Source organism: Capra hircus, chromosome 1 (assembly GCF_001704415.2).
Source record: "Capra hircus breed San Clemente chromosome 1, ASM170441v1, whole genome shotgun sequence".
Classification (NCBI taxonomy): Eukaryota; Metazoa; Chordata; class Mammalia; order Artiodactyla; family Bovidae; genus Capra; species Capra hircus.
This window is the reverse complement of record NC_030808.1, coordinates 87,083,985-87,110,802: the sequence shown is the minus strand read 5'-3', so window position 1 is coordinate 87,110,802 and position 26,818 is coordinate 87,083,985. Positions and strand designations below refer to the sequence as shown.

At 42.6% G+C, this 26,818-nt stretch overlaps 1 protein-coding gene across 1 annotated transcript in view; it reads left to right on the top strand.

Annotated features, from left to right (window-relative positions):
* Positions 1 to 26,818, top strand: part of USP13 (ubiquitin specific peptidase 13 (isopeptidase T-3)) — a 135,517-nt gene that overhangs the window by 28,061 nt on the left and 80,638 nt on the right. The window contains exons 3-5 of the mRNA XM_018047535.1: positions 6,122 to 6,182; positions 17,605 to 17,726; positions 23,062 to 23,204. Coding sequence (XP_017903024.1) covers positions 6,122 to 6,182; positions 17,605 to 17,726; positions 23,062 to 23,204 — 326 coding nt within the window. The remainder of the gene's footprint in view (positions 1 to 6,121; positions 6,183 to 17,604; positions 17,727 to 23,061; positions 23,205 to 26,818) is intronic.

Here is a 26,818-nt window from a genome sequence, read left to right as displayed (position 1 = left end):
TGATCTATAGTATATATCATTGTCTAAGCTCCATGAGGGCAGGGAGTCTGGTCTGTTTTGTTCACCTCTGAGTCCTCAGCATGTAACAGTGCCCAGCACGTAGTAGGTACTTCATAAATACTGACTGAATGACTATTTAACATGGCATACCTCTCTATTGATTCAGGTCTCTTTTATGTCCTTCAGTATAATAATATGTCCTTATAATTTTTAATAAAGAAACTTTTATTTTATTAGACTGTTTTAAAAAAATGTTTGTTTGTTTATTTTTGGCTCTACCGGGTCTCCGTTGCTGCGAGGGCTTCTCTCTAGTTTCAGAGAGTGGGGGCTACTCTCGAGTTTCCATGTGTGTGCTTCAGTAGTTGCTGCATGTGGACTCAGCAGTTGTAGCTCCTGAGTTCCAGAGTACAGGCTTAGTAGTTACGGCTCTTAATTGCCACCTGCCACGGACTTAATTGCCCTGAGGCCTGTGGGATTTTCCCGGATCAAGGGTCTAACTGGTGTCCCCTGCATTGCAAGGCAGATTCTTTAACCACTGGACCACCAGGGAAGCCTTTATTAGATTTTTTTTAAGGTATCTATCCTATAATTGCTATGGGCTTCCCTGGTGCCTCATTGGTAAAGGGTCCGCCTGCCAATGCAGCAGATGTGGGTTTGATCCCTGGGTCAGAAAGATCCCCTGGAGAAGGAAACGGCAACACACTCGAGTATCCTGCCTGGGAAATCCTGTGAACAGAGAAGCCTCGTGGGCTATAGTCCATGAGGTTGCAAAGAGTCAGACATGGCCTAGTGACTAAACAACAACAACATAATTCTTGTAACTATTATTACTGTTGTCTTCTACCTTTTAATGTATTTAAACTGGTTATCCATGTTGTTTGGAGATATTATTAATTTTCAAATATTAATTTTATGTTTGGCAATACTGTTCAATCTTCACCTTATTCCTAATGGCTTATAAATTATCTTTGATCTTCCATAGTCAAAGCTGATTTGAAGTTCATCTCATCTCTCACCCTAGCCTACCTAGTATGTTCTCTGTTTAAATTTAGGACAAAGGAGAGATCCCCCAGTTGCACAGTGGGGAGAAGAGGAAAAAAGACCAGGAGGTCAGACAGGTCGTAAACTGAATGGTTATTTAAAGTATTCTAACACTGGCCTGATACTATACAATTTCCATTCACTACTCCTGTTAGGCGGGGCATAGCAATTCTGATGAAGTTCGTGTTGTATCATCTGTCTTAACATAAAGTAGTGAAGTTTTAGGAGACTGAAAAAAAAAAGAAGCTGAGGCCCAGAGACTTGAAGTAACTTGCTCCAGGTCACAAAGCTAGTGGCAGAATTATAGAATGCAATTACTTCTGCCTCCGAAATTTTACAGTTTAATGTTTCACTCTCTGACCACAGTTCTCTCTTATTTTAGCTCTTTCACTCATTTATTCCTGTTTTAATCTGTTTAGCCGGCGTCTCAGCATCTGTGACTTTAAACATTCTCTTATCACCACTACCCTCAACTGACCCTCATCCCGGTGTCTTGCCTCCTGACGGTCCTCCAGAACCCCGCCTCCCCCACTGCACCCTCAGTCTGTCCCCCGGTGTCATCCTCTGCTTCCATGGATGTACTGCCCACGTGCACTGCCTTGTGGTTGGGGACCGTGTCAGATTCCTGGCCTTTCCCCTTCTGCTGGGCCCTCTCACTGCCCAGAACATCTAGCCTGTTCCTTCCAATGCTTCCTGTAAGACTTTACCCGTGCCTCCCTCTTCATTCTCCAAAAATGATCAGACCTGTGCCTTCCAGAGCAAACAGGGACCCTGGACAGAAACCTTGAGCGCCTGCCTCACCTCCTGGGAGCTCATTTGCAGTGGTCCTCCTTTTGTTTCCTCCCATCTCAACAGAAAGCTGTGCCCTTTCAGTCCTCGTGGCCCCATTTCCTCCTACCTCAGAGCCTCCATTCACTCCACTCCCTCTTACATTTCCAGCATCTCCCTCTTCTGTCTTTTTTCTCAAACCTTAAAAAGGAGCACGCCTCAGAACTCTAAGTTGAGTCCTGCTTCAGTCATCTCATCCTTCAATTGAAGCTTTAAAACTTCTACTCTCTGTCTCAATACAGCCTGCTTTAAGTTCAATACTGCTGTTTAGTTAAGCTTCCTGTGAAGCAGCTAAAACTGCCAAGGTTGTCAGTGACCTCTTAGTTGCCAGAGTTGGTAGATATGTTTTAGCCTTGAGTTTTTCAGTCTTTAAACTTGTTTTTCTTTTGGAACTTCTCCTCTGCTTTCTTTGGCACCATTCTCTGCTGGGTTTTCTCCAGGCAGACTGCCCTTTCTCAGTGTCACTAGCATCGTTTCATTTCTTTCTTCCTGTTGTTGCTGCTGCTAAGTCACTTCAGTCGTGTCCGACTCTGTGCGACCCCATAGATGGCAGCCCGCTAGGCTCTTCTGTCCCTGGGATTCTCCAGGCAAGAATACTGGAGTGGGTTGCCATTTCCTTCTCCAATGCCTGAAAGTGAAAAGTGAAAGTGAAGTCGCTCAGTTGTGTTTGACTCTTAGCGACCCCATGGACTGCAGCCCACCAGGCTCCTCCGTCCATGGGATTTTCCAGGCAAGGGTACTGGAGTGGGGTGCCATTGCCTTCTCCATTCTTTGTTCCTACATCCTAGGAAGTACTGGCATTTGCTCGTCCTCATCAGGCCATCCACAGCCTTGTTTAGCCACTATGTCTGAGCTGATGACTTCTCAATCAGTGTCCCTCCAGAGCTAAAGGTCTGACCATCTGACTTTGACCTGGCCTCCTCTACTCAAATGCCTCATAGGTATTTCAAGCTCGTTTTGCCAGACTGAATGAATTATCTGCTTTCTCACCATGTTCTTTGTCTTGAATTCTAGAGGCTTAGACATCCTTTGATTCTGCTCTCATTCCATGGCAGGCTGGTTATCAAGTCCAGTTATTCGGGCATTCCAAACAGACCCAAATTCCTTCCTGTCCTCTTCATCCCTGCTGTTCTTGTCCAAGTACTTGTTATGCCTTAAAAGGGCTAATGCTGTAGCTTCCTGACTTACCTTCCTTCCTTCCAATGTGCTGTCTTCAGAGCCCCCGCCCAGTCTGCATGCTGCTCTCAGAGTGATCTTTTCACCCAGTGTGCATCTGTGGCACACTGAAGCTTAAATCTTGAATGTCTTTCTCTTGTTGCAGGATGAAGTCCAAACTCATTTGTACTTGATTACAAGGCATTTTCCAACCTTCCCTCTTACTGCATCAGCTCCATTGCCCTAGATATAGCAAACCCCTTCTCTTTCCTGGAACACACCATGGTTTCAGGCCTTCGTGCATGCTATTTTCTGTTTTGGGGGATGCCCTCCTTTCATCTCTGTTCCTTTTATATCTGTTGTACTCCCTATCGGAGAAGGCAATGGCACCCCACTCTAGTACGCTTGCCTGGAAAATCCCATGGACGGAGGAGCCTGGTGGGCTGCAGTCCCTGGGGTCGCTAAGAGTCGGACACGACTGAGCGACTTCACTTTCACTTTTCACTTTCATGCACTGGAGAAGGAAATGGCATCCCACTCTGCTGTTCTTGCCTGGAGAATCCCAGGGACGGGGGAGACTGGTGGGCTGCTGTCTATGGGGTTGCACAGAGTCGGACATGACTGAAGTGGCTTAGCAGCAGCAGCAATACTCCCTATGGTCAGCATATCTATCCATCATCCCCCCACTCATCCATGTTTCATCTATCCATCCAACCCGCCAATCAACTAGCATAATTGCTCTGTAGCTGCTATCCACCAGGCCCACTGCTCTTCTTACCTCACCAGCCCTGCCCACCCCTTCCATCCCCAGAAGAACCATCATTTCTTCCTTATGATGTCATCCTTGCCTCTCTTAACCCTGGAATCCGTGGTGCTGTTTGTTTGCCTTCCTGCTCCCCTCTGATGCTGGTGAGCTCCTCAAGGGATGGAGCGTGTCTTCACTCGCTTTGCAGCCTGAACTCCAGCACAGAGCCTGACAATCACGTCTGTGGCTGAGGAATTCCAGTTTCTTAAGCCTTGTAGATTTCTAGTGGTGACTGCTACAGGCACAGAGGTGATGGTCTTTGGAAGGAAGGTCTTTTTTTTTTTGTTCTGAATGGAATCAGACCTAATCTGAGTCTGAGTTGTGACTCTCACATTTAGGGAGAGCCTCACAGTCCACAAGTCTCCCTGAAACTCCTCTCCTCCTTTCTCCCCACACTTTCATGCAGGAGTGGAGGGGACAGAGAGATTGGAAAAAGCAAAAGGATGCTGTAAACTTCTGTAGAGAGATTACAAGTGACCTCCTGGACTGTTCAGTGTGGATGGTTAAATATACCTTTGGTGCAGGTTTTATCTCGTTCTTTTTTGAGGCAGGTTGGTGGAGGGAAGGGGAGCAGAGACTCTGAGACCTTGGAGGAGATAGATTCTAAGAGCTATAACATGAATGTAGCATTAGGATTTGGACAGACAAGTTTTTGAGCTAAAGTGAAGTGAAAGTCGCTCAGTCATGTCTGACTCTTTTTGACCCCATACACTATATAGTCCATGGAATTCTCTAGGCTGGAATACTAGAGTGGGTAGCCTTTCACTTCTCCAGGGGATCTTCCCAATCCAGGGATCAAACCCAGCTCTCCCGCATTGCAGGTGGATTCTTTACCAGCTAAGCCACCAGGAAAGCCCAAGAATACTGGAGTGGGTAGCCTATCCCTTCTCCAGTGGATCTTCCCGACCCAGGAATTGAACCTGGGTCTCCTGCATTGCAGGTGGATCTTTACCAGCTGAGCTATCAGGGAAGCCTGGTAGTTGTTGTTTTTTTTTTTTTTTTCTGAATGTCTGAGGTGTGACTCTCACATTCAGGGAGAGCCTCACAGTCCAGCAGGTCTCCCTGCAGCTCCTCTCCTCCTTTCTCCCCACACTCTTTTGAGCTAAAGAGTTCAATAATTTTACTTTCCTGTGGGGACTATAAACTTATAGTAGAAGCTATAAAAAATTTATTGGGAGAATCACAAAGATGAGTCCACTTTCAATGCCAAATAATGAAATGTGGGAAAGAAGAGTTAAGACTGATAGGCTGCTGCTGCTGCTCAGTCGCGTCCAACTCTGTGAGACCCCGGGGACTGTGGCCCGCCAGGCTCCTCCGTCTGTGGAATTCTCCAGGCAAGAATACTGGAGTGGGTTGCCATTTCCTTCTCCAGGAGATCTTCCAACCCATGGATTGAGCTCGTGTCTCCTGCATTGGCAGATGGAGTCTTTACCACTGAGCCACCTGGGAAGCCTCTAAAGTGATAGGAGGGTGAACTAGAGAAGCAGCAGGGCCTTGGTGTTGCCTTAACGTGTGGCTGCTTGAAAGGATGCTGGGGTTTGACTCACACAACTGCCATGTGTTTGAAATGTGCTCTTTTCTAGTAATGAGAACATGCATGTGGAAATACAGTTTTGGTCATTTGAGCAAACATTTTAATAGCCTCTTTGAGAGTAGAACATTTTGTGCGAGTATCAAAAGGGTAATGAATGACTTCTTTTGCAAAACCACTGACTTGATAGCAGTTTCACTACTGTAGGGGACTTCTACCAGAGGAGCTTAGGGTGGTAAGTGGTCACCAGTGGGAGCTCCAAAAATGTTTAGGGGGGTTAGATTGGGGCTTATTATGACCAGAATATCAGCAGCTCTTTATTGATATTTATGAATTCTTTCCAACAGCAGTTGTTGTGCACACTGAGGACCAAGCACAGGGCTTAGTGGATAGCAGGGGAACAATAGCCTCCCTCCTGGAGTCGCCATCCCCCCAGGGCTCCTCTGGCCTCGGGCATGGCCTCCAGCCTTTTGGAAACACTTGCCCACTTGAAGTGTCCACTTCACCCTGACCCTTGCTTCCCTTCCCAGAGGCACTTTCTTGATAATTTGGTGAAAGCATGATCAGGTGGACCATTACCTTTGTCTTCCCCTCCCTTCGTGGACATGGGTCAAGTTCTTGTTTATCCTGGGATCTCTAGTCCAGATTGAATATTTCCTCTTGGCCTTTTTATGAAAACTAAGAACCTCTGAGATGCTACCCCCACTCCCAATCATCTGTCCCAGAGGCTGCATTTTAACAATCTCTCGTTTTCTTTTCAGAAGGTAAGAGGCGCATCTGGTGGTGCTTTACCCAAAAGGAGGAATTCCAAGATTTTTTTAGGTAATGTAAATAGTTGTCAACAGTTTTCTGTGTGTGTGTGTGTGGGTGGGTGACTGCACATGTTTGATTGGGAGCAACTGGCTGTTTACTGCTCTACAGTTTAAAGATGAGAGGAACCAATTTCACTTGAGATGGTCTGTCTCCACTTTGTGTTTACCTGTGGTGAAGGATGCTTCCAACACACTTGCAGGGTTAGTGTTTTGAAGCAATTAGGCTGATAGTACCTGGAGAGAAATCGTACTTCTGCTTCTGGTCTCCTTTTTCACTGCCTTTAAAGAAGAGACAGTTTTTTTTTTTCTTTTCTTTTTTGAATATTAGCCAAACTACAGACTTTATTTGTATTTCACTATTTGTTGCTCTAGTATCCCACATTGCATTTGGTTGTCATGTTTCCTTAATCCTGTCTAATCTGTGATAGTTCTGTAGACTTTTAAAATCTTTAATAATTGTGACACTTTTGAAGAGTACTGGCCTCTATTTGGATTGTACCTCAATTTGGATTTATCATGTGACTTCATGGTAAGCCTGAGGTCATGCATTTTTGGCCAGAATTCCTCAGAGGTGATGGGCCCTCTTCAGGGCCTGCTGTCAGGGAGCACATGAAGCTGAATTGTCATGTGGGTGATGTTCAACCTTGATCACTTGTTCTGCTGGGTTTTTCCACTGTGAGGTTAAGGTATAGTTAATAAATATTTTGAAAGTGATACTTGGAGATGATACTAATACTTGTTTCTCCTCAAGTTTTTGTTCACTAATTTTATCAGCCATTAGTGGATCTTGCCTGTAACAATGTGGTGTTTGTCTAATAGTGATTTTCTGTCTCCCTCATTCAGAAGAGCCAGTTTTGCTCATACAAGTGAGGACTGGCATCTATCTCATGTAATCATGATCATATTTCATATTAAACTTCCTGTATGGTTTTCCCAGAAGAAAAAAATGGTTTGATAATTTTTGACCAGGCAAGTTGGTATCTGGAAATGCCTAGGATTATTGTTTAGAAGGAATTTCAAAATTGTTTGTGTGTTGTAATTTTATTTTGGTTAAAAAAATTCTATATGCATACGTGTGTGTGTATCTCTCTGTGTGTACATAATGCATGTATATGTGTATATATTATGTACTTACATATATGTGTATATATGTATGTATGCATATGTGTGTACATACATACATACAGACAGACAGTAGTATCTGGCAAAATGTGCTCCAAATTGTTAGTAGTAGCTCCTTCCTGATGGTGAAATTGAGGTGACATTAGTTTTCATCTTTTTACTTATTTGTGTTTAAATTCTTTTTCTGTTACCAAAAGACACATTGATTATTTGAAAAGTAAAGCCATTGGATGTCTTGGAGCTGCGTTTCCTTCATGGTTGGGTTCTCTGTTACTCTGCACTGGGTCCACTCTTGCTGTCTTCTCTCCATATTTTCAGCCCATGGTTTTCTTTATGAGGCTTATCTGCAGTTGGTGTTTCCACACTGGCCAATCTTTCCCACTGCTCGGCATGGCTTTGAACCACAACCCAGGTTAACCAACTAGACTTGGAGAAGCTTGGAATAAGTTGAAATGATTGCTGAAAGCTGAAATGATTAAATGCATTTTGACGTTTTGGTTGTAAGCCTTCGGCTTCCTTGCACTACTAGTGATAATGAACTTCTTCTGAATTAAATGACATCAGCATGGCATTCTTAAACATCCTGATCTGCTGTTGTGGTGTTTCATTATTTTCTTTGGTTGAGTAAAGGAGTTAGCTGACCTCTTGTCCTTTAACCTTTGTGTTTTTTACTCAAAAGACCTTGTGGTTTGATTTTTCTAATTATCATATTGGTGGTAGAGGATATTGTCAAATAACTTTAAAAAAAATAATCCAAAGGTAAGCACTGAGGTTTTGTGCTTCTTACTGTGTGAACCCCTCCATTGCTTCCTGGGAGCACTAGCCCACCCTTTCGTTTCAGGGAGACTTTTTCTATGGGCTGCTCTCTGTGTTCTCTCAACATTTAATGTCTTAGAAAGCCAGAAACTCACAATCCAGCAAAAATGTTCTATTTGGATTGTGCCAGTTTTTAAAAACCTTAAATTTGAATGTCATTGGCACTCTGCGACTTGCTGTAGGCCCCAGTTCTTTCTAGATTTTATACTCAGATGCTTCACTAACTTATATTAGTAAGAATTATGTTTCACAAGCCCTGATTTAAAGCCTCCACTGGTGCTTCATAGCTCCCAGTAGCAGCCACTGTACTCTCGCCACACTGATCATAGCTCTGCTTTAGAGGTGCTGTGGCCTGTAAATTAATTTCAGCGAAGGACTGTATTAGACTTGTGTTATGCTGTGCTCCCGTCATGTCCGACTCTTTGCAACCCCATGGACTGTAGTCCTCCGAGCTCTTCTGTTCGTGGGATTTCCCAGGCAAGAATACTGGAGTGGGTTGCCATTTCTTCCTCCAAGGGATCTCCCTGACTCAGGGGTCAAACCCATGTCTCCTGAGTCTCCTGCATTGACAGGTGGATTCTTTACCACTGAGCCACCTGGGTAACCCTGTATTAGGCTTACCTCTGGTTTAGCAGGAATTATAAAATATTGGTGAATTTAAATGAGGTAGATGTTAATTTCTTTTATTTCATGTAGAAGATGATGGGAAACAGCAAATCCAGGCTGATGTGATGCCCTCATATTCATCAGATTCTAGGTTCTTCCCATATTTCTGTTTCACCCTCCATCCTGGTCTGTGATTTCTAACCTCATGGTCACTTCATGGTCCAAAATAGCTGCTAGAATTCTAGCCATCACATCACCATTCTGGAAAGCAGGGAAGAAAAAGGGGAAGGGGCAAAAGAATCTAATCTCCCAGTTTATCCATTTTCCTTTGGTCAGCGTTCTCACAGATCCCCAGGCCACACTTTAGTTTATACTTCTCTGGTCAGAAATTGGTCACATGCCTATGCTGTGTGCTGCATAGGAGGCTGGAAAGCAAAGTCTATTAACTGGCTTCACTGAGTAAAGTCTGTTACTAAGGAAGAAGGGGAGAGTAAGGACTTCCCTGGTGGTACAGTGGCTAAGACTCCATGGTTCCAATGCAGGGGGCTGGGGTTTGATACCTGGTTAGGGAACTAGATCTTATATCCCACACCTGAGAGTTCGCATGCTGCAACTAAAGATCCTGCACGCCACAACTAAGACCTGGCATAGCCAAATAAATAAATACAGAATAAAAAAAGGAGGAGGAGAGAATGAATGCTGGGAGGCAGCATGTAGCCTCTGCCACAATTTCCTTCCCTAAAAAGGGACATTGGGTTGTTTCTTCAAGAAAAGGAAATGAACTCAGAACTCTCTTGCAGCCTCTGTGTTTCTTTGACTAGAAAGTACCTTTTCACTGCTATTGAAATATAGTTATGATGACCCATCACAAAACACATGTGGATGACCAATGCTTTCTCCTGGATAGAGGCTTTTTATCCCCTTTCACTTAATGACTTTATGACTAATTCCTTTCTAGTTGGCTTAATACTGACGTTGAAACCACTGAATCATTTAGTTGTGACCTTCATATTGATTTTAAAAGGGAAACTGAGGCCATTAGCAAGTGCTGTATACTTACCCAAGTCTCCTGACCCCATTCTGCTCCTACATTTAAGTTAACTCTTTCTCCTGATTACCTCGATAGTCATCTAAATGAAATCCTAGTTAAGGATCATCCCTCAGTTCTCACTTTTGCTGGTAACTCTTTTTAGAATCAACAATGACAGTTATTGGTAATTTTTGAACCAGAGAAATTTTGTGCTTCTCTTAGGAGAGAAATTTAAATTTAGGATTTTAAAAATATTCTTTGAAATACATAGCACATGGACAAAGCTTAAAATTGAAAAGTTTTAAGAGCCTCCATAACAAAAAGCAAGTTTTTCTCCCTTTCTATGTCCCAGCCACTTGGTTACCCAGAGAAAAATAGTTTCTGTTTGTACATCCTTATGTATGTTGTGTATTCCTCCAGTAATAGTTTAGACCTATGCCATGCTTTTAGATTTTATTTGTGTAGGTGGTGGCTCCCCACCACCTACACACTTTGGTTCCCAAACTGTATCCTGAGGCACTCCAGACAGCCACAACAAACTCACAGGTAAATCACAGGATATTTTAACTCTTTAAGGGAACAGAGTAATGCTTGAACATTGCATGAATGAGTAGCTTGATGCAGTCTCACCATTAGAGTATCCCAAAGAAAGGCAATGCCAAAGAATGCTCAAACTACCACACAATTGCACTCATCTCACACGCTAGTAAAGTAATGCTCAAAATTCTCCAAGCCAGGCTTCAGCAATACGTGAACCGTGAACTTACAGATGTTCAAGCTGATTTTAGAAAAGACAGAGGAACCAGAGATCAAATTGCCAACATCTGCTAGATCATTGAAAAAGCAAGAGAGTTCCAGAAAAACATCTATTTCTGCTTTATTGACTGTGTCAAAGCCTTTGACTGTGTGGATCACAACAAACTGTGGAAAATTCTGAAAGAGATGGGAATACCAGACCACCTGACCTGCCTCTTGAGAAACCTGTATGCGGGTCAGGAAGCAACAGTTAGAACTGAACATGGAACAACAGACTGGTTCCAAATAGGAAAAGGAGTACATCGAGGCTCCTTTAACCTCGATGTCACCCTGCTTATTTAACTTACATGCAGAGTACATCATGAGAAACTCTGGGCTGGAAGAAGCACAAGCTGGAATCAAGATTGCCGGGAGAAATATCAATAACCTCAGATATGCAGATGACACCACCCTTATGGCAAAAAGTGAGGAAGAACTAAAAAGCCTCTTGATGAAAGTGAAATTGTAGAGTGAGAAGGTTGGCTTAAAGCTCAACATTCAGAAAACGAAGATCATGGCATCTGGTCCCATCACTTTATGGGAAATAGATGGGGGAACTGTGGAGGCAGTGGCTGACTTTATTTTTCTGGGCTCCAAAATCACTGCAGATGATGACTGCAGCAATGAAATTAAAAGACGCTTACTCCTTGAAAGGAAAGTTATGACCAACCTAGACAGTATATTCAAAAGTAGAGATATTACTTTGCCAACAAAGGTCCATCTAGTCAAGGCTATGGTTTTTCCAGTAGTCATGTATGGATGTGAGAGTTGGACTATAAAGAAAGCTGAGCACTGAAGCACTGATGCTTTTGAACTGTGGTGTTGGAGAAGACTCTTGAGAGTCCCTTGGACAGCAAGGAGTTCCAACCAGTCCATCCTAAAGGAGATCAGTCCTGGGTGTTCATTGGAAGGACTGATGTTGAAGCTGAAACTCCAATACTTTGGCCACCAGCTGACTCATTTGAAAAGACCCTGATGCTGGGAAAGATTGAGGGCAGCAGGAGAAGGGACTGACAGAAGATGAGATGGCTGGATATCATCACCGCCTCGATGGACATGGATTTGGGTGAACTCTGGGAGTTGGTGATGGACAGGGAGGCCTGGCATGCTGCGATTCATGGGGTTGCAAAGAGTCGGACACGACTGAGCGACTGAACTGAACTGAACTGATACTCCTTTCAGTGACTTCATCTCTTTGTAGAGCGCTCTTGTTTTTAGTGGTTTCTATGGTAAAGGCAAGAACCATGTGAAAATAAATGTGGAATGGAAAATAAGGGAGGCAGTGTCCAGTCTGATTCAAAAAGAAGTTCTGCCGTGCCTTCCAGGTGCATACATCCCTTTAGTCAGGGATTAATGGTTATTTAAGAGGGAAATAAAACATTTATTTCCTTTCAGTTTATGTGTATTATTTTTTCAAATGCCTACTAACTTGTTAGAACATAAATATTTGTTATTCTTGCCTGGAGAATCCCAGGGACAGGGGAGCCTGGTGGGCTGCCATCTCTGGGGTTGCAGAGTTGGACATGACTGAAGCTACTTAGCAGCAGCAGCAGCAAATATTTGTTATATATTGAGTTATTAAGTTATCTTTTATAGTTATTAAGTTATTAAATAGTTATTAAGTTATACTAAATGAACAGAATATTGGGCATGTCTTTTGGTTTAGGGCCACTGTGCAAAAATTGCTGGGAAGCTAAAGGGCGCTGTGAACTGAGAAAGTGGGTAGCTCTGCATTCATGTTTTTAAGCTAGAAAGGGGCACTGGTAGGCTGTCTTTGAGAGAGGTAATTTACAACAATGTGAAAGACTGTGGATTTTGGGAGTTGGCTGATACAAAACTTACTGGTTTATGGGATGGAAGGAGAGAAGAGGGAGTGGAAGGGAGTCCAGGATCTTCACAGAAATACCCCAGGACTCTTGATGAGATTCTCACCTCATCTCAAATATTCTTTACATTAAAGCTACAAATGTGTAGTCATGTAAATAACTGGTAGTAAATTTAATTAAAAAGATCATCTCTTTGGTATGTCATACAATGAAAGTGAAAGTGGAGAGCGAAAAAGTTGGCTTAAAGCTCAACATTCAGAAAACGAAGATCATGGCATCCAGTCCCATCACTTCATGGGAAATAGATGGGGAAACAGTAGAAACAGTGTCAGACTTTATTTTGGGGGGCTCCAGAATCACTGCAGATGGTGACTGCAGCCATGAAATTAAAAGACGCTTACTCCTTGGAAGAAAAGTTATGACCAACCTAGATAGTATATTCAAAAGCAGAGACATTACATTGCCGACTAAGGTCCGTCTAGTCAAGGCTATGGTTTTTCCTGTGGTCATGTATGGATGTGAGAGTTGGACTGTGAAGAAAGCTGAGCACCAAAGAATTGATGCTTTTGAGCTGTGGTGTTGGAGAAGACTCTTGAGAGTCCCTTGGACTGCAAGGAGATCCAGCCAGTCCATTCTGAAGGAGATCAACCCAGGGATTTCTTTGGAAGGAATGATACTAAAGCTGAAGCTCCAGTACTTTGGCCACCTCATGCGAAGAGTTGACTCATTGGAAAAGACTCTGATGCTGGGAGGGATTGGAGTCAGGAGGAGAAGGGGACGACCGAGGATGAGATGGCTGGATGGCATCACGGACTCAATGGACGTGAGTCTGAGTGAAGTCCGGGAGATGGTGATGGACAGGGAGGCCTGGCGTGCTGCAATTCATGGGGTTGCAAAGAGTCAGACATGACTGAGTGACTGGACTGAACTGAACTGAACAACAGTGGCTCAGACAATAAAGAATCTGCCTTCAGTGCAGGAGACCTGAATTCAATCCTTGGGTCAGGAAGGTGCTCTGGAGAAGGAAATGGCAACCCACTCCAGTATTCTTGCCTGGAGAATCCTATCGACAGAGGAGCCTGGTGGGCTACAGTCCATGGGATCTCAAAGAGTTGGACGCAACTGAGAGACTAACACAAAACAGGGTTAAATGTTCACATTTCTATCGACTCCTCTACCTGCCTCCTCCCACAACTTTCACAGATAGGAGTAAATGAGTCAACTCTTCTGTGTCTGAAGACTGGGATGTCAAAAAGCTACTGCTTACTCCTTGGAAGGAAAGATATGACCAACCTAGATAGCATATTGAAAAGTAGAGATATTACCTTGCCAACAAAGGTCTGTCTAGTCAAGGTGATGGTTTTTCCTGTGGTCATGTATGAATGTGAGAGTTGGACTGTGAAGAAAGCTGAGCGCTGAAGAAATGATGCTTTTGAACTGTGGTGCTAGAGAAGACTCTTGAGAGTCCCTTGGACTGCAAGGAGATCCAACCAGTCCATTTTGAAGGAGATCAACCCTGGGATTTCTTTGGAAGGAATGATGCTAAAGCTGAAACTCCAATACTTTGGCTACCTGATGTGAAGAGTTGATTCATTGGAAAAGACCCTGATCCTGGGAAAGATTGAAGGCAGGAGGAGAAGGGGATGACAGAGGATGAGATGGTTGGATGGCATCACTGACTCGATGGAGATGAGTTTGGGTGAACTCTGGATGTTGGTGATGGACAGGGAGGCCTGGCGTGCTGCGACTCATGGGGTCGCAAAGAGTTGGACACGACTGAGCGACGGAACTGAACTCACTGAAACCTCGGGGAGCTTACATTCCGCCCTTTTTGCCTTTAACTTTGACATTCATACTTGATGAGGAATAGGTGGAAAGCAGAGCGGCTGTGGAAAGTTCCTGGAACAGACCTGCTCAGGAAAGTTATCTGCGCCTGTAACTACCAGAAGTTTTAAGGAAACTCCATTTTGTCCTTTCTTTCTGAGTAGCTCATAGAGCAGGTCTGGGCTCAAGGAGCTGTCTCCATACCCTCATGGGAGGGTTTGCAGTTGGTCAGATTTCCCAGCACTGATGCAGAAGGCTGCTCACTTTTAGCACACAGATTAACAAATTAATGTTAGTTAATTTGTTACAGTCCTGCTGAGGTAACCCTGAGCTGGGCTTCAGAGCCCTGGCTTGATTTAGAGATCCTTTCCTCTGCTGTGCCGCTTCGTAGTGACTTCTTGAAATGGCTGTGGTCCCAGCTACTTCTCAGGGATCTGAGTAGATCACTGAGGTAGAGTTCAAGAAGGGGTATTATAAAATAAAATTTGGTTTTAACTTAGAGAAAGAGCCCATCCAGGAATTACCAGTTCATTGTCCCAGTAACTGTTTGGAAGAGGCTGGGGGTCCTTTTTCTGCTGTTCCCTAGCCCTTAGTTACCCTGTAGTTTCCTTAACCAGATATTTTGGGCTGGAGAGACTCTAATTAGAAAAATTTAGAGATTGTGGACTTATATTTAGAATCAAAGGGTCATGTATATTCAGGGGAAACTTTAACTTTGCCAGTTAGATTCAGAGTGTACGTTACCTCTGCTGAATATGGGCTTCCCTGGTGGCTCAGATGGTAAAGAATCCACCTGCAGTGCAGGAGACCAGAGTTTGATCACTGGGTCAGGAAGATCTATCTCCTGGAGAAGGGAATGGCAAGCCACTCCAGTACAAAGCTCTGCTTTTTTGCATGACAGCAGTCTTGCTTTTTTAACAGACAATAGTTACCAATGTAAAAAGGCCCCAAACTGAAACAGCACTTTGGATGCGCTAGCTTTGCTTGTCTTTAACATGCTGGAGCTGTTAACTTCCTAAAGTCTCCTTTCCAGACGTTTGTGGAGTGTGTGGTGTGTGCTGGGACTAGGGATTTGAAGGTGAATAAGACTCACTTCCTGTGCTTAGAGCTTACCATCTAGAAGCATCCGAAGTTTATATCTTCTCCACATTTGGATCACGTAGAAGATCCCCTATGATATCCTGGTCCTCCTGAAACTGACTGCATCATTGCTTTGGAGCTGTCAGCCAAAGGGAAGGGAGGGCACTTGTGCTTATGTTAGTTGTTAATAGTGTGGAGAAGAGAGGACAGTGATGGTGATGGTGGGAGCGATGGCAGCTATTCTGTGGAGCCCCTCGCCCCTGCCAGATCCCAACCAGGTGCCTTGAAACCTTATCTTCTTTGATTCTCTCAACAATCGTACTGGGTAGCTAATATTGTCTATCGTCTCCTCATGAGGAAGATGAACTTGGAAAGAACTTTCCCAGGCTTATGCAGCTAGTCAACATCAGGGTGGGATTTTTTTTTTTTTTTGACTTAGTTTATCATTGCTTTTGGCCAGGTAAGATTTAAATTAGCATTATGAATTGTGTTGTTTTCTCTGGAGCAAAAACCATTTAGATTATGTGTTATATGAGCTGAATCTATACACAAAACCAAAAAATTTATACTTTGGTTATTCAAAATTATTATGCACAATATAATAAAGAAGAATTTAAGAATAAAGTTCATCTCCTTGTTCTTTTCTTTCTTTTGGTCTTGCTGGCTAGGGATTGAACCTCTGCCCTTGGTAGTAAAAGTCTGGAGTCCTAATTCACTGAACCACCACAGAATTCCCCATTCATTGTTTTCATTTGTTCAGATTTCCTTCCAATTTTTGTCTATGAATATAACTAGTATTAAGTTGTCTTTTCAGTGAAGATGAACTTTATAATTTTAGCATTACCATGGCATAAACATTTCCATGTTTCTACACAGTCTAAAAAAATATCATTTAAGTAATATTCTAGTGGGTTAAACACCATTCTCATTGAACATTTAGGTTCTAATTTTTAAAAATTAGATACTGGGACATTCCTATTTTTATAACATAGGATGTCTATCTTTGTTTGAATTATTTTCTTCAAATAAAAGCCTTTAGTTACTTCTTAAAGTCTTAGACTCTTCTTTGACATTTTTTTTTAGAAATCAACCTCTTATGGCTGCCTAACAATGTGATTTGTTTATTTTGTCATTTCCGATCCTTATTATTTAGAACCTTTTTGTTAAAATGTGTAGACTGTGTTCCAGCTGTTTATCACTTTCCACTTAAAACTGCTCTCCCTTTGAAAATTTAAGAGCAGATCTGTACATAAAAAGGTACCAGGTTGAGGCTTTTGAGGCATACAACAAGGTAGTAACAGAATCTAGATCCCTTGGTTCTTAGCTGGCTGCTTCGTCTAGTAAAATAACTTTCCCCTGTTTACAGAGCCCGTATTTGTGTACCTGTTTGTGTGTGTGTGAGTGGAAGATGGCTTGAGAGCTCTTAGTCGCCATAGTTCCAAATGTCTAAATATACAAACAGGATCTGGGTTTCTGCCATCCATGTGAATGCAAGGCTGAAATGTCCATGTAAATATTGTGACAGGACATTTCCTTGAGCCTTTGCCTAACCTTTCCCAGAGACTAGCCAAGCAAAGAGGTGATGACTTGATAGATACCAGGCCGGACTTCCTTACTGAAAATCCTCCATGACCTGAGGGCAACAGGACTGCTTAGATTATAGGGTCCCCCTCTGGCTTAGTATCTCAACAACTCTTAGTGGAGAGGGGGAGGGTAGGAAAGAGAGAGACAGAGGGAGGGAAATTGAGATTTTATTTTAAAATAGGTCACCAGTAAATGGTGAGAATTATTATGTGCCAGGTCTCTTGTTTATAATTTATTTATTCTCCATATAAACTGTGTGAGATAAGTTTTATTATCTCCATTCTACAAATGAGGAAACTAAGGCTTAGGGAGTTTGTGAGTTGACCAAAGAAACATTAATTTTGGAGCCAGAGTTGAAGCTGGGCTTATCTACTCTCAAATCCATGTACTTTCTTCTGTTGTGTTGGAGAAATATTCCATCCTGTTCTTGTGAAGTCAGGAGCCAAGTACCCGACAAGTCATAATGACCAACGTCTTCCTTTCAACATCTGTAAGAACTGAACATCTAGTGCAAATGAATGCTTTAAGTATAAAGCTTTATGATGTGACTCAGCCTTCTTTGTCCATCTGTTCCTAGTAGATAAGTGTGTACCACTTAGGGAGGACGGAAAGGCCTCCCAGTCCTGGCTTGGGGCAGGTGGATGGCTGGATTGCCAGCCCTGTGAGCTTCTGGCTTTCCCAGTGACTGCTGCCTTGGTGTGCTATATTCTTTCTTCACTTCTTGTTCTTTGTTTTTGTTTTCTCCTCAGATCTAGATACTGATGACGATTTAAATAGCGACGATTATGAATATGAAGATGAAGCCAAACTTGTTATATTCCCAGACCACTATGAAATAGCCCTACCAAATATTGAGGAGTTACCAGCCCTGGTCAGTGAGTGTGCACGGCTGCTAGCTAGATGCGCGTGACTCTCTGTGTCAGGTGTGTGTGCGTGTGTCAGGTGTGTGTGCTGGGCGGTGGGGAAGGCAGGGTGAGTGAGAGAGGAAGAGGAGAATGAGCAGAAACAGGAGCAGACTGCTCCTTGTCTGCAAGAGGGCCCCGCAGGGTCCTTTGCAGTAACACTGGGCCACATGCCCTCTGCTGCTGCTGGCTGGCCTCCTCCACGTGGGCTGGCTTCTTGTTGCCTGTGAATCACAGTCTTGTGCTTAGATTTTCAAACTGTGTCCCTGAGATGTGCAGGAGAGGGACTGCCTCCCCTTTAGAGGGATGCCTACAATTTTTCTCTCTTCTGCATGCTGGCCTTCCATGTATAATTTTGTTTGGGAAACATAAAAGAGTTCCAGTGAGAAACAATAGCAACACGAGTTTGAAAATAACCAAGTATTTAGAAATCACAGGTGTCCAGGAGTTTTGTGGGAGTGTATTCTTTTAGGACAGAGATCGCTTGCTAGATTTTAGATTTAGATTTAGTGGTGAGTTTTTTTCCGCTTCCTTTCTTTTTTGTGAAGCAGCTTTCATCTTCCTGGACAACTTAAAGCCGAGGGCGGGGTGGTGGTGGTGGTGGTGGTGGTGGTATGAGGAAGCCAGTTTCTGTTTTACTTTGATTCCTGAATTCTGTGGGGCCCAGACTATTTTGCTACTCTTCCCTCATTTCCTGTATTGTCTCCACGGCCTCATCCTTTTTTTGTGTGTTCTTTTCCTTTCTTTTCCTGTCTTCTACTCTGTTGCGTCCTGACTTCTCAGAGTCTGGCCACAGATAGCAGAGTTAGACATTCCAGCTCATTTTTTCCCTCCTCAAGGTTTGCTGAAACCAAAGCTAAATCTCTAGGCCCCCGATTCTTCCAAATGTTGTGTGACTCTGTCTATAGCCTCTTCCCTGCTCCCGTGCCCCTGCCAAGTGGGCATATTTGTGCTCGGGGTTCCCATGGCATTAGGGGTGAGGTTTCCACCATTCAGCCAGTTTTGCCTCTGATCTACTTTATACCTAAACAGAAGACCACAGATTGAAACATTTGTCTATTTAGCTATGATAGCTCTTTCCTCTAATTGTTTGATCTAGCATATCCTTTTTATTATGATAGTACCAAGTGCATAGATTTTAGCAATGTGTACAGAATTTAATTACCTCTGCTTACTGCAGTTCCCTGTATCTACTCACATGGCATTTACCAAGGGCAAAATATATGGTGGACAAAATGGTCTTACCATTATCTGATATTATATACTAACGTTTATATCTGTATAAAACTAGGAGTTCTCACTGCTCTTGTTTAATATAACTCTTGAGTCTGTTATCAAAAAAGAAGCAGCACATTGTGAATGAATGTCACGAGGGATGATTTTTCTCTCACTCACTTATGAAAAAAAGTCTTCATGTGAGAAAAGTTAAGAGAGCCTTTAAATACTTTTAATTATTCTCTGTATGCAGAACATAATTCCAAGTGTGAATGCTTTTATAGAGGGGTGAAGTGTCACAGAAATCTGAATCTAGCAATATATATTATAATTTCTAATAGAGTCTTTTAGAATTAAGAAATGCTTTAGGAATTAAAAAGAGAGAGAGAGAGAATTGTTTGGAAGATAAGGTAGGCAGATAGAAGAGGAAGCCTGGATTTATCTGATGGTAACTGGTTTTATCTATATAACAGATGCTCGTTACTATAATTTCTTTTCATGCTTTTGCTTCATTTTTGGTATTTGGTAATTCTCTTTTTAAGTACCCCAAATTATTGAACTTCAAGTTACCCAACCAGGTCTTCTATCATCTCTTGGATTTCTCAGCACAAAAAAATTCAGTTTCAGATAGGTACTCTGTAGATTCTACCATAAAGCTGAACACCTCTTAGTGATACAGGGATCACAGAGAGATGGCGTCTGGGACTCAGTATATCTAGTGCCTCATTTTAGACTCAGGAGCTCAAGCAGTGGTGCTCTTGCAGTTGGTTAGCAACCAGCTCCCTGTGCTGTAGTGGTTGCCGATTTCAGTGGTGTAAATACTCCCACCATGGCTGATTTCAGGCTAACATATCACCAATGCAGTGTTGGGAAGAGATGTGTAGTAGGACACCATCACCTATGGTTTCAACCGCTTATATAACGTGGATATAAGTGACTTGCCAAGCATATAGATTAGATATAAAGGTAGAGTAACACAGCTAGGGAGTGAAGAGTTTTAAACATTTTTTGCCTATAAAAAATATATTTATTTGTGAGCCTGTAGAATTTAATTTTTAATAATAGCTGTGCTTAACAATCTTACTTGAGAATTTCTTAAAATTTAGCAATCAGTTCTGTGAGCCAGTTTGAGCCAATTCCAGAACACCCCTGAACTTGAGATAATTCATAGTATAATGTAGGATAATGGATCCTGACTTTCAATTGTGATCCATAAAAAGGGTCTCTAAGTGATTTTAGATGGTATTCTGAAAACATTAGGTCAATGTTTTATAGTGTCTCAGACGATTAAGGAAATTTTGTCAAGTGTCACCAGGAAAGAATCTCAAAGAAAAGAGAGAATATTACATCCGAATCATTGTGCATTACAAACTAGAACACTTAAAGATCTAATGGGGTGGAGAAGATTCAGAAGAGGACAGGGAAGGGTTCAAGGTGGTCAGTGAAACAGCAGGGAGATTATAACAGGCCAGAGTAAAAAGATGAGGATTTGTAGCTAGGAGTGCCAAGGCAGCATAGCCCAAACACATCGCATCAGGAAGGAGCTCATGGTGAACTCAACCTTGTTTTCTAGGGACATTACTTGAAGGGAGTGGAAGGTGATTTTTGATAATTGAAAGGAAGCACTCATTATATAACACTGCTTGTGGGAGATGAATGGGAATATTTTTGGAAAACACTGAGAGAGGGGCAAGATAGGGAAAGGGGATTAAGAGGTATACACTACTAGGTATAAAAGAAATAAGATAGAAGGGTATAATGTACAGCACAGGGAATATAACCAGTTATTTTATAATAACGTTAAATAGAGTATATGTTACAAAATGTCAGATTACTATGTTGTACACCTGAAACTAATATAAACTAAATCAATTATGACAAAAACTTCTATCAAATAAAGAGTCCTCCCCCCACCAAAAAAAGAAGAGGTTTAAGTATGTTTATGAATGCCCGATTGCCTCATCTGTAATGGAGTGTAAGCTTTTGTTTGGTAATGGAATGTAAGCTTTTTGAGGGCAGGAGCCTTTTCCTTCTCCTGACTGTGCCTAGCCCAGTGGTGTCAGTTAGCAGTGTTCAGTATATCCTCAGAGAGTTTTAAAAGCTGGAGAAGGATGGGCTCTAATGTTCACAGGAGATCACTGCCTGCTGGGCAGAGAAGAGGAAGCAAGAGTGGGACAAAGAAGACCTTAACGCGGCTGTTGTGTGGCTGGAATGATGGTTGGGACTAAGATGGGTGTGACCGAAAATAAGAGGTAGACTGCAAGTAGATTGTGGATGTAGGGCTGGTAGGAATTGCTTGTGGCCTGGGTGGGTGTGGGATGGCACCTGAGGCCTCTATTATCTCTTTTTTTTCCTTGTAGTTGTTTACTTTATGTTTTTATTGGAGTATAGTTACTTTACAATGTGTTAGTTTCTGCTGTACAATGAAGTGAATCAGTTGTGTGTGTGTGTGTGTGTGTGTATCTATCTCCACTTTTTAGATTTATTTCCCATTTGGTGGTGATGGTGGTTTAGTCACTAAGTCAGGTCCAACTTTTGTGACCCCATAGACTGTAGCTTACCAGGTTCCTCTGTCCATAGGATTTCCCAGGCAAGAATACTGAAGTGGGTGGCCATTCCCTTCTCCAGGGCATCTTTCTGACCCAGGGATCAAACCCTGGTATCCTACACTGCAGGCAGATTCTTAACCAAGTGAGCCAGCAGGGAACCATAGAGTATGTCTCATAACATAGAGTATGTTCTGGGGTCAGTTGTTGGTGCTACCCAGAGGAAAACATTCTGTATGAAGTTCAGCTAATTGTGCAGGAGGATAGTGATATAGAATATGCATTTTTGTTAAAAAATTTCAATGGCTTTTATTATATTCAGAATTGGGCATCCATCATGACTATCTCATTTTAGAATATTTTTATTACCCCATAGCCATCACCTACCCCTCTGCCTCTTATCCCCCTAGCCTTTGGCTATCACTAATCTGCCTTCTGTCTTTTTGGATTTGCCTATTTTGTCCATTCCATATAAAAGGAATCATGGTTCTTTGTGGCTGGCTTCTTTTAACTTAGCATACATTTTCAAGGTCCATCTAGGTTGTAGCATGTATCGGTACTTCATTCCTTTTTATTGCTGATAACAGTTCTTATATCAAAATATAATACTTTATCCATTTATCATTAATGGACTTTTGGCTGTTATAAATAATGCTTCTGTGAACATTTGTTGATAAGTTTTTGTGTAGACCTATATTTTTATTTATTAATACCGTGGGTGTATACCTCGGAACGGAATTGCAGGGTCATATGGTAGTTCTGTTTAACCATTTGAGGACCTGCCAAATTATTTTCCAAAGTGGCTGTGCCATTTTACATTCTCATCAGAATATGTTTTTAAAGAGTGCTAAAAATATCTTATAGCATTAAACAAATAGTGAATAGTTGTGAGAGGCCTGTGTCCAGGATCAGCGGGGTTTGGGAGAACGTAGAGAGTCTGCCCTCCCTGGTGGTTAGTTGGTGCCAAGCTGGACATCACAGATTTGCTCATAATGGTTGGTCTGGCACAGAACATCTAGGCATGTCCCCATCCAAGGTCACATTTGCACCAGATTAGGAAATGGAGCCATGCTGCTTGCATTCCATTCAAGTGCCCTTGACCACATGTCATTGTGTGATGAGTTAAGGATATTGGATATCTTGGTGTAAATTTGTTAGGAGTAAAACATACCATTTGGGTAAATCCTAGATATTCCTGTTGCTAATTTCACCCTTGTAAATTGTTCACCTTATAATTTTCACTTCACTTGCTAAGAGACAGAAATTGTTAAATCTGACTTTTATGCTTGGATTTACAAACTGGATTTAGTTCTTTGCTATCTTGTGTCATTGTTAAAACTGCAAATTCCAGGCCAGGACAAAACCTAACTAGACCCAGGGGGAAAGTGCTAGAGTCAGGAAACTAGCATCTTGCTCTCATGGTAACTAAGCTGTTTGAATTTTCTTGACTTAAGTTGTATTTATTAATAAACTTTAAGATTCATTTTACAAAAGTTGCTGTTCTCAAACTGTTTTACGTATTATATCTGCATTTGTCTAATAGGTAACAATTGCTTGTGATGCAGTTCTCAGCTCAAAATCTCCATACAGAAAGCAGGACCCAGATACATGGGAGAATGAATTGCCAGTGTCGAAATATGCCAATAACCTCACCCAGTTGGACAATGGAGTCAGGATTCCTCCAAGGTGAGAGTCAGCAAAATGGAACTTTACTGCCTAAAACTGGCCAAGGGATTTTTCTATGTCTCCACTGAATTAGCAGTTATATATGTTCTTATCAGTTGCCTTTTATAAAAATAATCTCAAAAATTCTCTCTGGAATTATCTATACCTTTGTTGTAGACACTGACCGTGGCCAGTCCCCACCCCGGAGGCGAGCCCATCCCCACCCTAAGGCATCTGATTGATTGCAGACACCTGTAGCTCTTTCTTAGGGGCTTTCTCCATCTGCCAGAGCCAGATTGGCTGGTGCATGGGAAAGTCAGAAATGCTGTGGAGTCATGCACCCTCCTGTCCTCCTGGAACAGACCCCAACCAGAGGCTGTGGAGTGGAAGGATGAATACCTAGACCCCCACCCTCAAGTTGGGTAATCATCTCCTGGAGTTCTGCAGCTGGTCTGAGCCCCACTGGTCCAAGGGGTCACCTGCTTATTGACAGTCTCTGGCCTGGCTGCCTACCCTTTCAGTCTCTCTTCCCTCAACTCCCCTAGGGTGCTTCCTGGGATCACCTCCCTGACAAGCCATTTGCATTCAGATCATGGTCTACCTCTAGGGGGACCCAGCTACAAAGACTTAGAACAGTCTTTGGTTATCACCTTTTGGCTGGAATGCTCTTTAGGCTTCATTGGCACCTCCTGTAATCAGAGGCAGGTGTCTTTCCAGAGGCAGGAGCTAGAGGGAAAGAGCAGGTGGATTCAGAATGTGTCCTATCTGTTTGGACCCTGGCTGTGCTGCCTTCTGCTCTGTGTGGTCTTAGGGAAGGCTCTGTACCCTCTGTTGTTCTCTTTATTAGTGGGGATGGTAATAATGTTGAAGAGTGTTTATTAGAATTGCATGGTAAGACTTCTGAAAAGCCCTTGCCCCATACCTGACATTTAACCTTCATTTAAATTGTTAATGCAAAGAAAGAGGAAAACAATAGAAAGGGAAAGACTACAGATCTCTTCAAGAGATTTGGAGAGATCCAGGTTACGTTTCACACAAGGATGGACACGATAAAGGACAGAAACAGTAAGGACCTAACAGAAGCAGAAAAGATTAAGAAGATGGCAAGAATACACTGAAGAAGTATACAAAAAAGGTCTTAATGACTCGAATCATCACAGTGATGTGATCACTCACCTGGAGCCAGACATCCTGGAGAATGAAGTCAAGTGGGCCTTAGGAAGCATTACTAGGAATGAAACTAGTGGACGTGACAGAATTTCAGCTCAGCTATTTCAAATCCTAAGAGATGCTGCTGTTAAAGTGCTGCACTCAATATGTCAGCAAATTTGGAAAACTCAGCAATGGCCACAGGACTGGAGAAAGTCAGTTTTCATTCCAGTCCCAAAGAAGGGCAATGCCAAAGTACGTTCAAGCTACTGTACAATTGTGCTCATCTCACATGCTAGCAAGGTTATGCTCAAAATCCTTCAAGCTAGGCTTCATTAGTACGTGAACCAAGGACTTCCAGATGTACAAGCTGGGTTTTGAAGAGACAGAATAACCAGAGATCAAATTGCCAACATCTGTTAGATCATAGAAAAAAGAAAGAGAATTCCAGAAAATTATCTGTTTCATTGACTTTGTGAAAGCCTTTGACCCTGTGGATCACAATGAACTGTGGAAAATTCTTAAAGAGATAGGAATACCAGACCACCTTACCTGCCTCCTGAGAAATCTGTATGCAGGTCGCAAAGCAACAGTTAGAACTGGACATGGAACAATGGACTGGTTCCAAATAGGGAAAGGAGTACATCAAGGCTGTATATTGTCACCCTGCTTATTTAACTTATATGCAGAGTACATCATGAGAAACGCTGGACTGGAAGAAACACAAGCTGGAATCAAGCTTGCTGGGAGAAATATCAATAACCTCAGATATGCAGATGACACCACCCTTATGGCAGAAAGTGAAGAGGAGCTAAAAACCCTCTTGATGAAAGTGAAAGAGGAGAGTGAAAAAGTTGGCTTAAAACTCAACATTCAGAAAACGAAGATCATGGCATCCAGTCCCATCACTTCATGGGAAATAGATGGGGAAACAGTGGAAACTGTCAGACTTTATTTTTTGGGCTCCAAAATCACTGCAGATGGTGACTACAGCCATGAAATTAAAAGACACTTACTTCTTGGAAGAAAATTCATGACCAACCTAGATAGCATATTCAAAAGCAGAGACATTACTTTGCCGACTAAGGTCCATCTAGTCAAGGTTATGGTTTTTCCAGTAGTCATGTATGGATGTGAGAGTTGGACTGTGAGGAAGGCTGAGCACCGAAGAATTGATGCTTTTGATCTGTGGTGTTGGAGAAGACTCCTGAGAGTCCCTTGGACTGCAGGAGATCCAGCCAGTCCATTCTGAAGGAGATCAACCCTGGGTGTTCTTTGGAAGGAATGATGCTAAAGCTGAAGCTCCAGTACTTTGGCCATCTCATGCGAAGAGTTGACTCATTGGAAAAGACTCTGATGGTGGGAGGGATTGAGGGCAGGAGGAGAAGGGGATGACCAAGGATGAGATGGCTGGCACAGACTCGATGGATGTGAGTCTGAGTGAACTCCGGGACTTGGTGATGGACAGGGAGGCCTGGCGTGCTACGATTCATGGGGTCGCAAAGAGCTGGACACGACTGAGCAACTGAACTGAACTGAAGGAGTAATATTGTCATCCTACTTATTTAACTTGTATGCAGAGTACATCATGTGAAATGCCAGACTGGATGAAGCACAAGCTGGAATCAAGATTGCTGGGAGAAATATCAATAACCTCAGATATGCAGATGACACCACCCTTATGGCAGAAAGTGAAGAGGAACTTAGCTTCTTGAAGACGGTAAAAGAGAAGGGTGAAAAAGCTGGCTTGAAACAACATTAAACAGACTAAGATCATGGCATCCAGTCCCATTACTTCATGACAAATGGAAAGGGAAAAAGTGGAAACAGTGACATTTTCTTTTCTTGGGCTCCAAAATCTGCAGATGGTGACTGCAGCCGTGAAATTAAAAGACACTTGCTCCTTGGAAGAAAAGTTATGACAAGCCTAGACAGCATATTAAAAAGTAAAGACATCATTTTGCCAACAAATGTCCATATAGTGAAAGCTATAATCGTGTACAGATGTGAGACTTGGATCATAAAGAAGGCTGAGTGCTAAACAATTGATGCTTTCGACCTGTGGTGCTAGAGAAGATTCTTCAGAGTCCTTTGGACTGCAAGGAGACCAATGCAGCCAATCCTCAAGGAAATTAACCCTGAGTATTCATTGGAAGGACTGATGCTGAAGCTCCAGTCTTTGGCCACCTAATGTGAAGAGCTGACTCATTGGAAAAGACCCTGATGCTGGGATAGATTGAAGGCAAAAGGAGAACAAGGGCACAGAGGATGAGATGGTTCGATAGCATCACCAACTCAATGAACATGAATTTGAGCAAACTCTGGGAGACAGTGGTGGATAAAGGAGCCTGGCATGCTACACCCATGAGGTCACAAAGCACTGGACACGACCTAGAGACTGAATAATAACGACGATGAAGTGTTTTCCTTTCTACTTGGATTGTCAGTGTAGTAGAGTTTTGTTTACACTGGTAGTGAAGCATTAC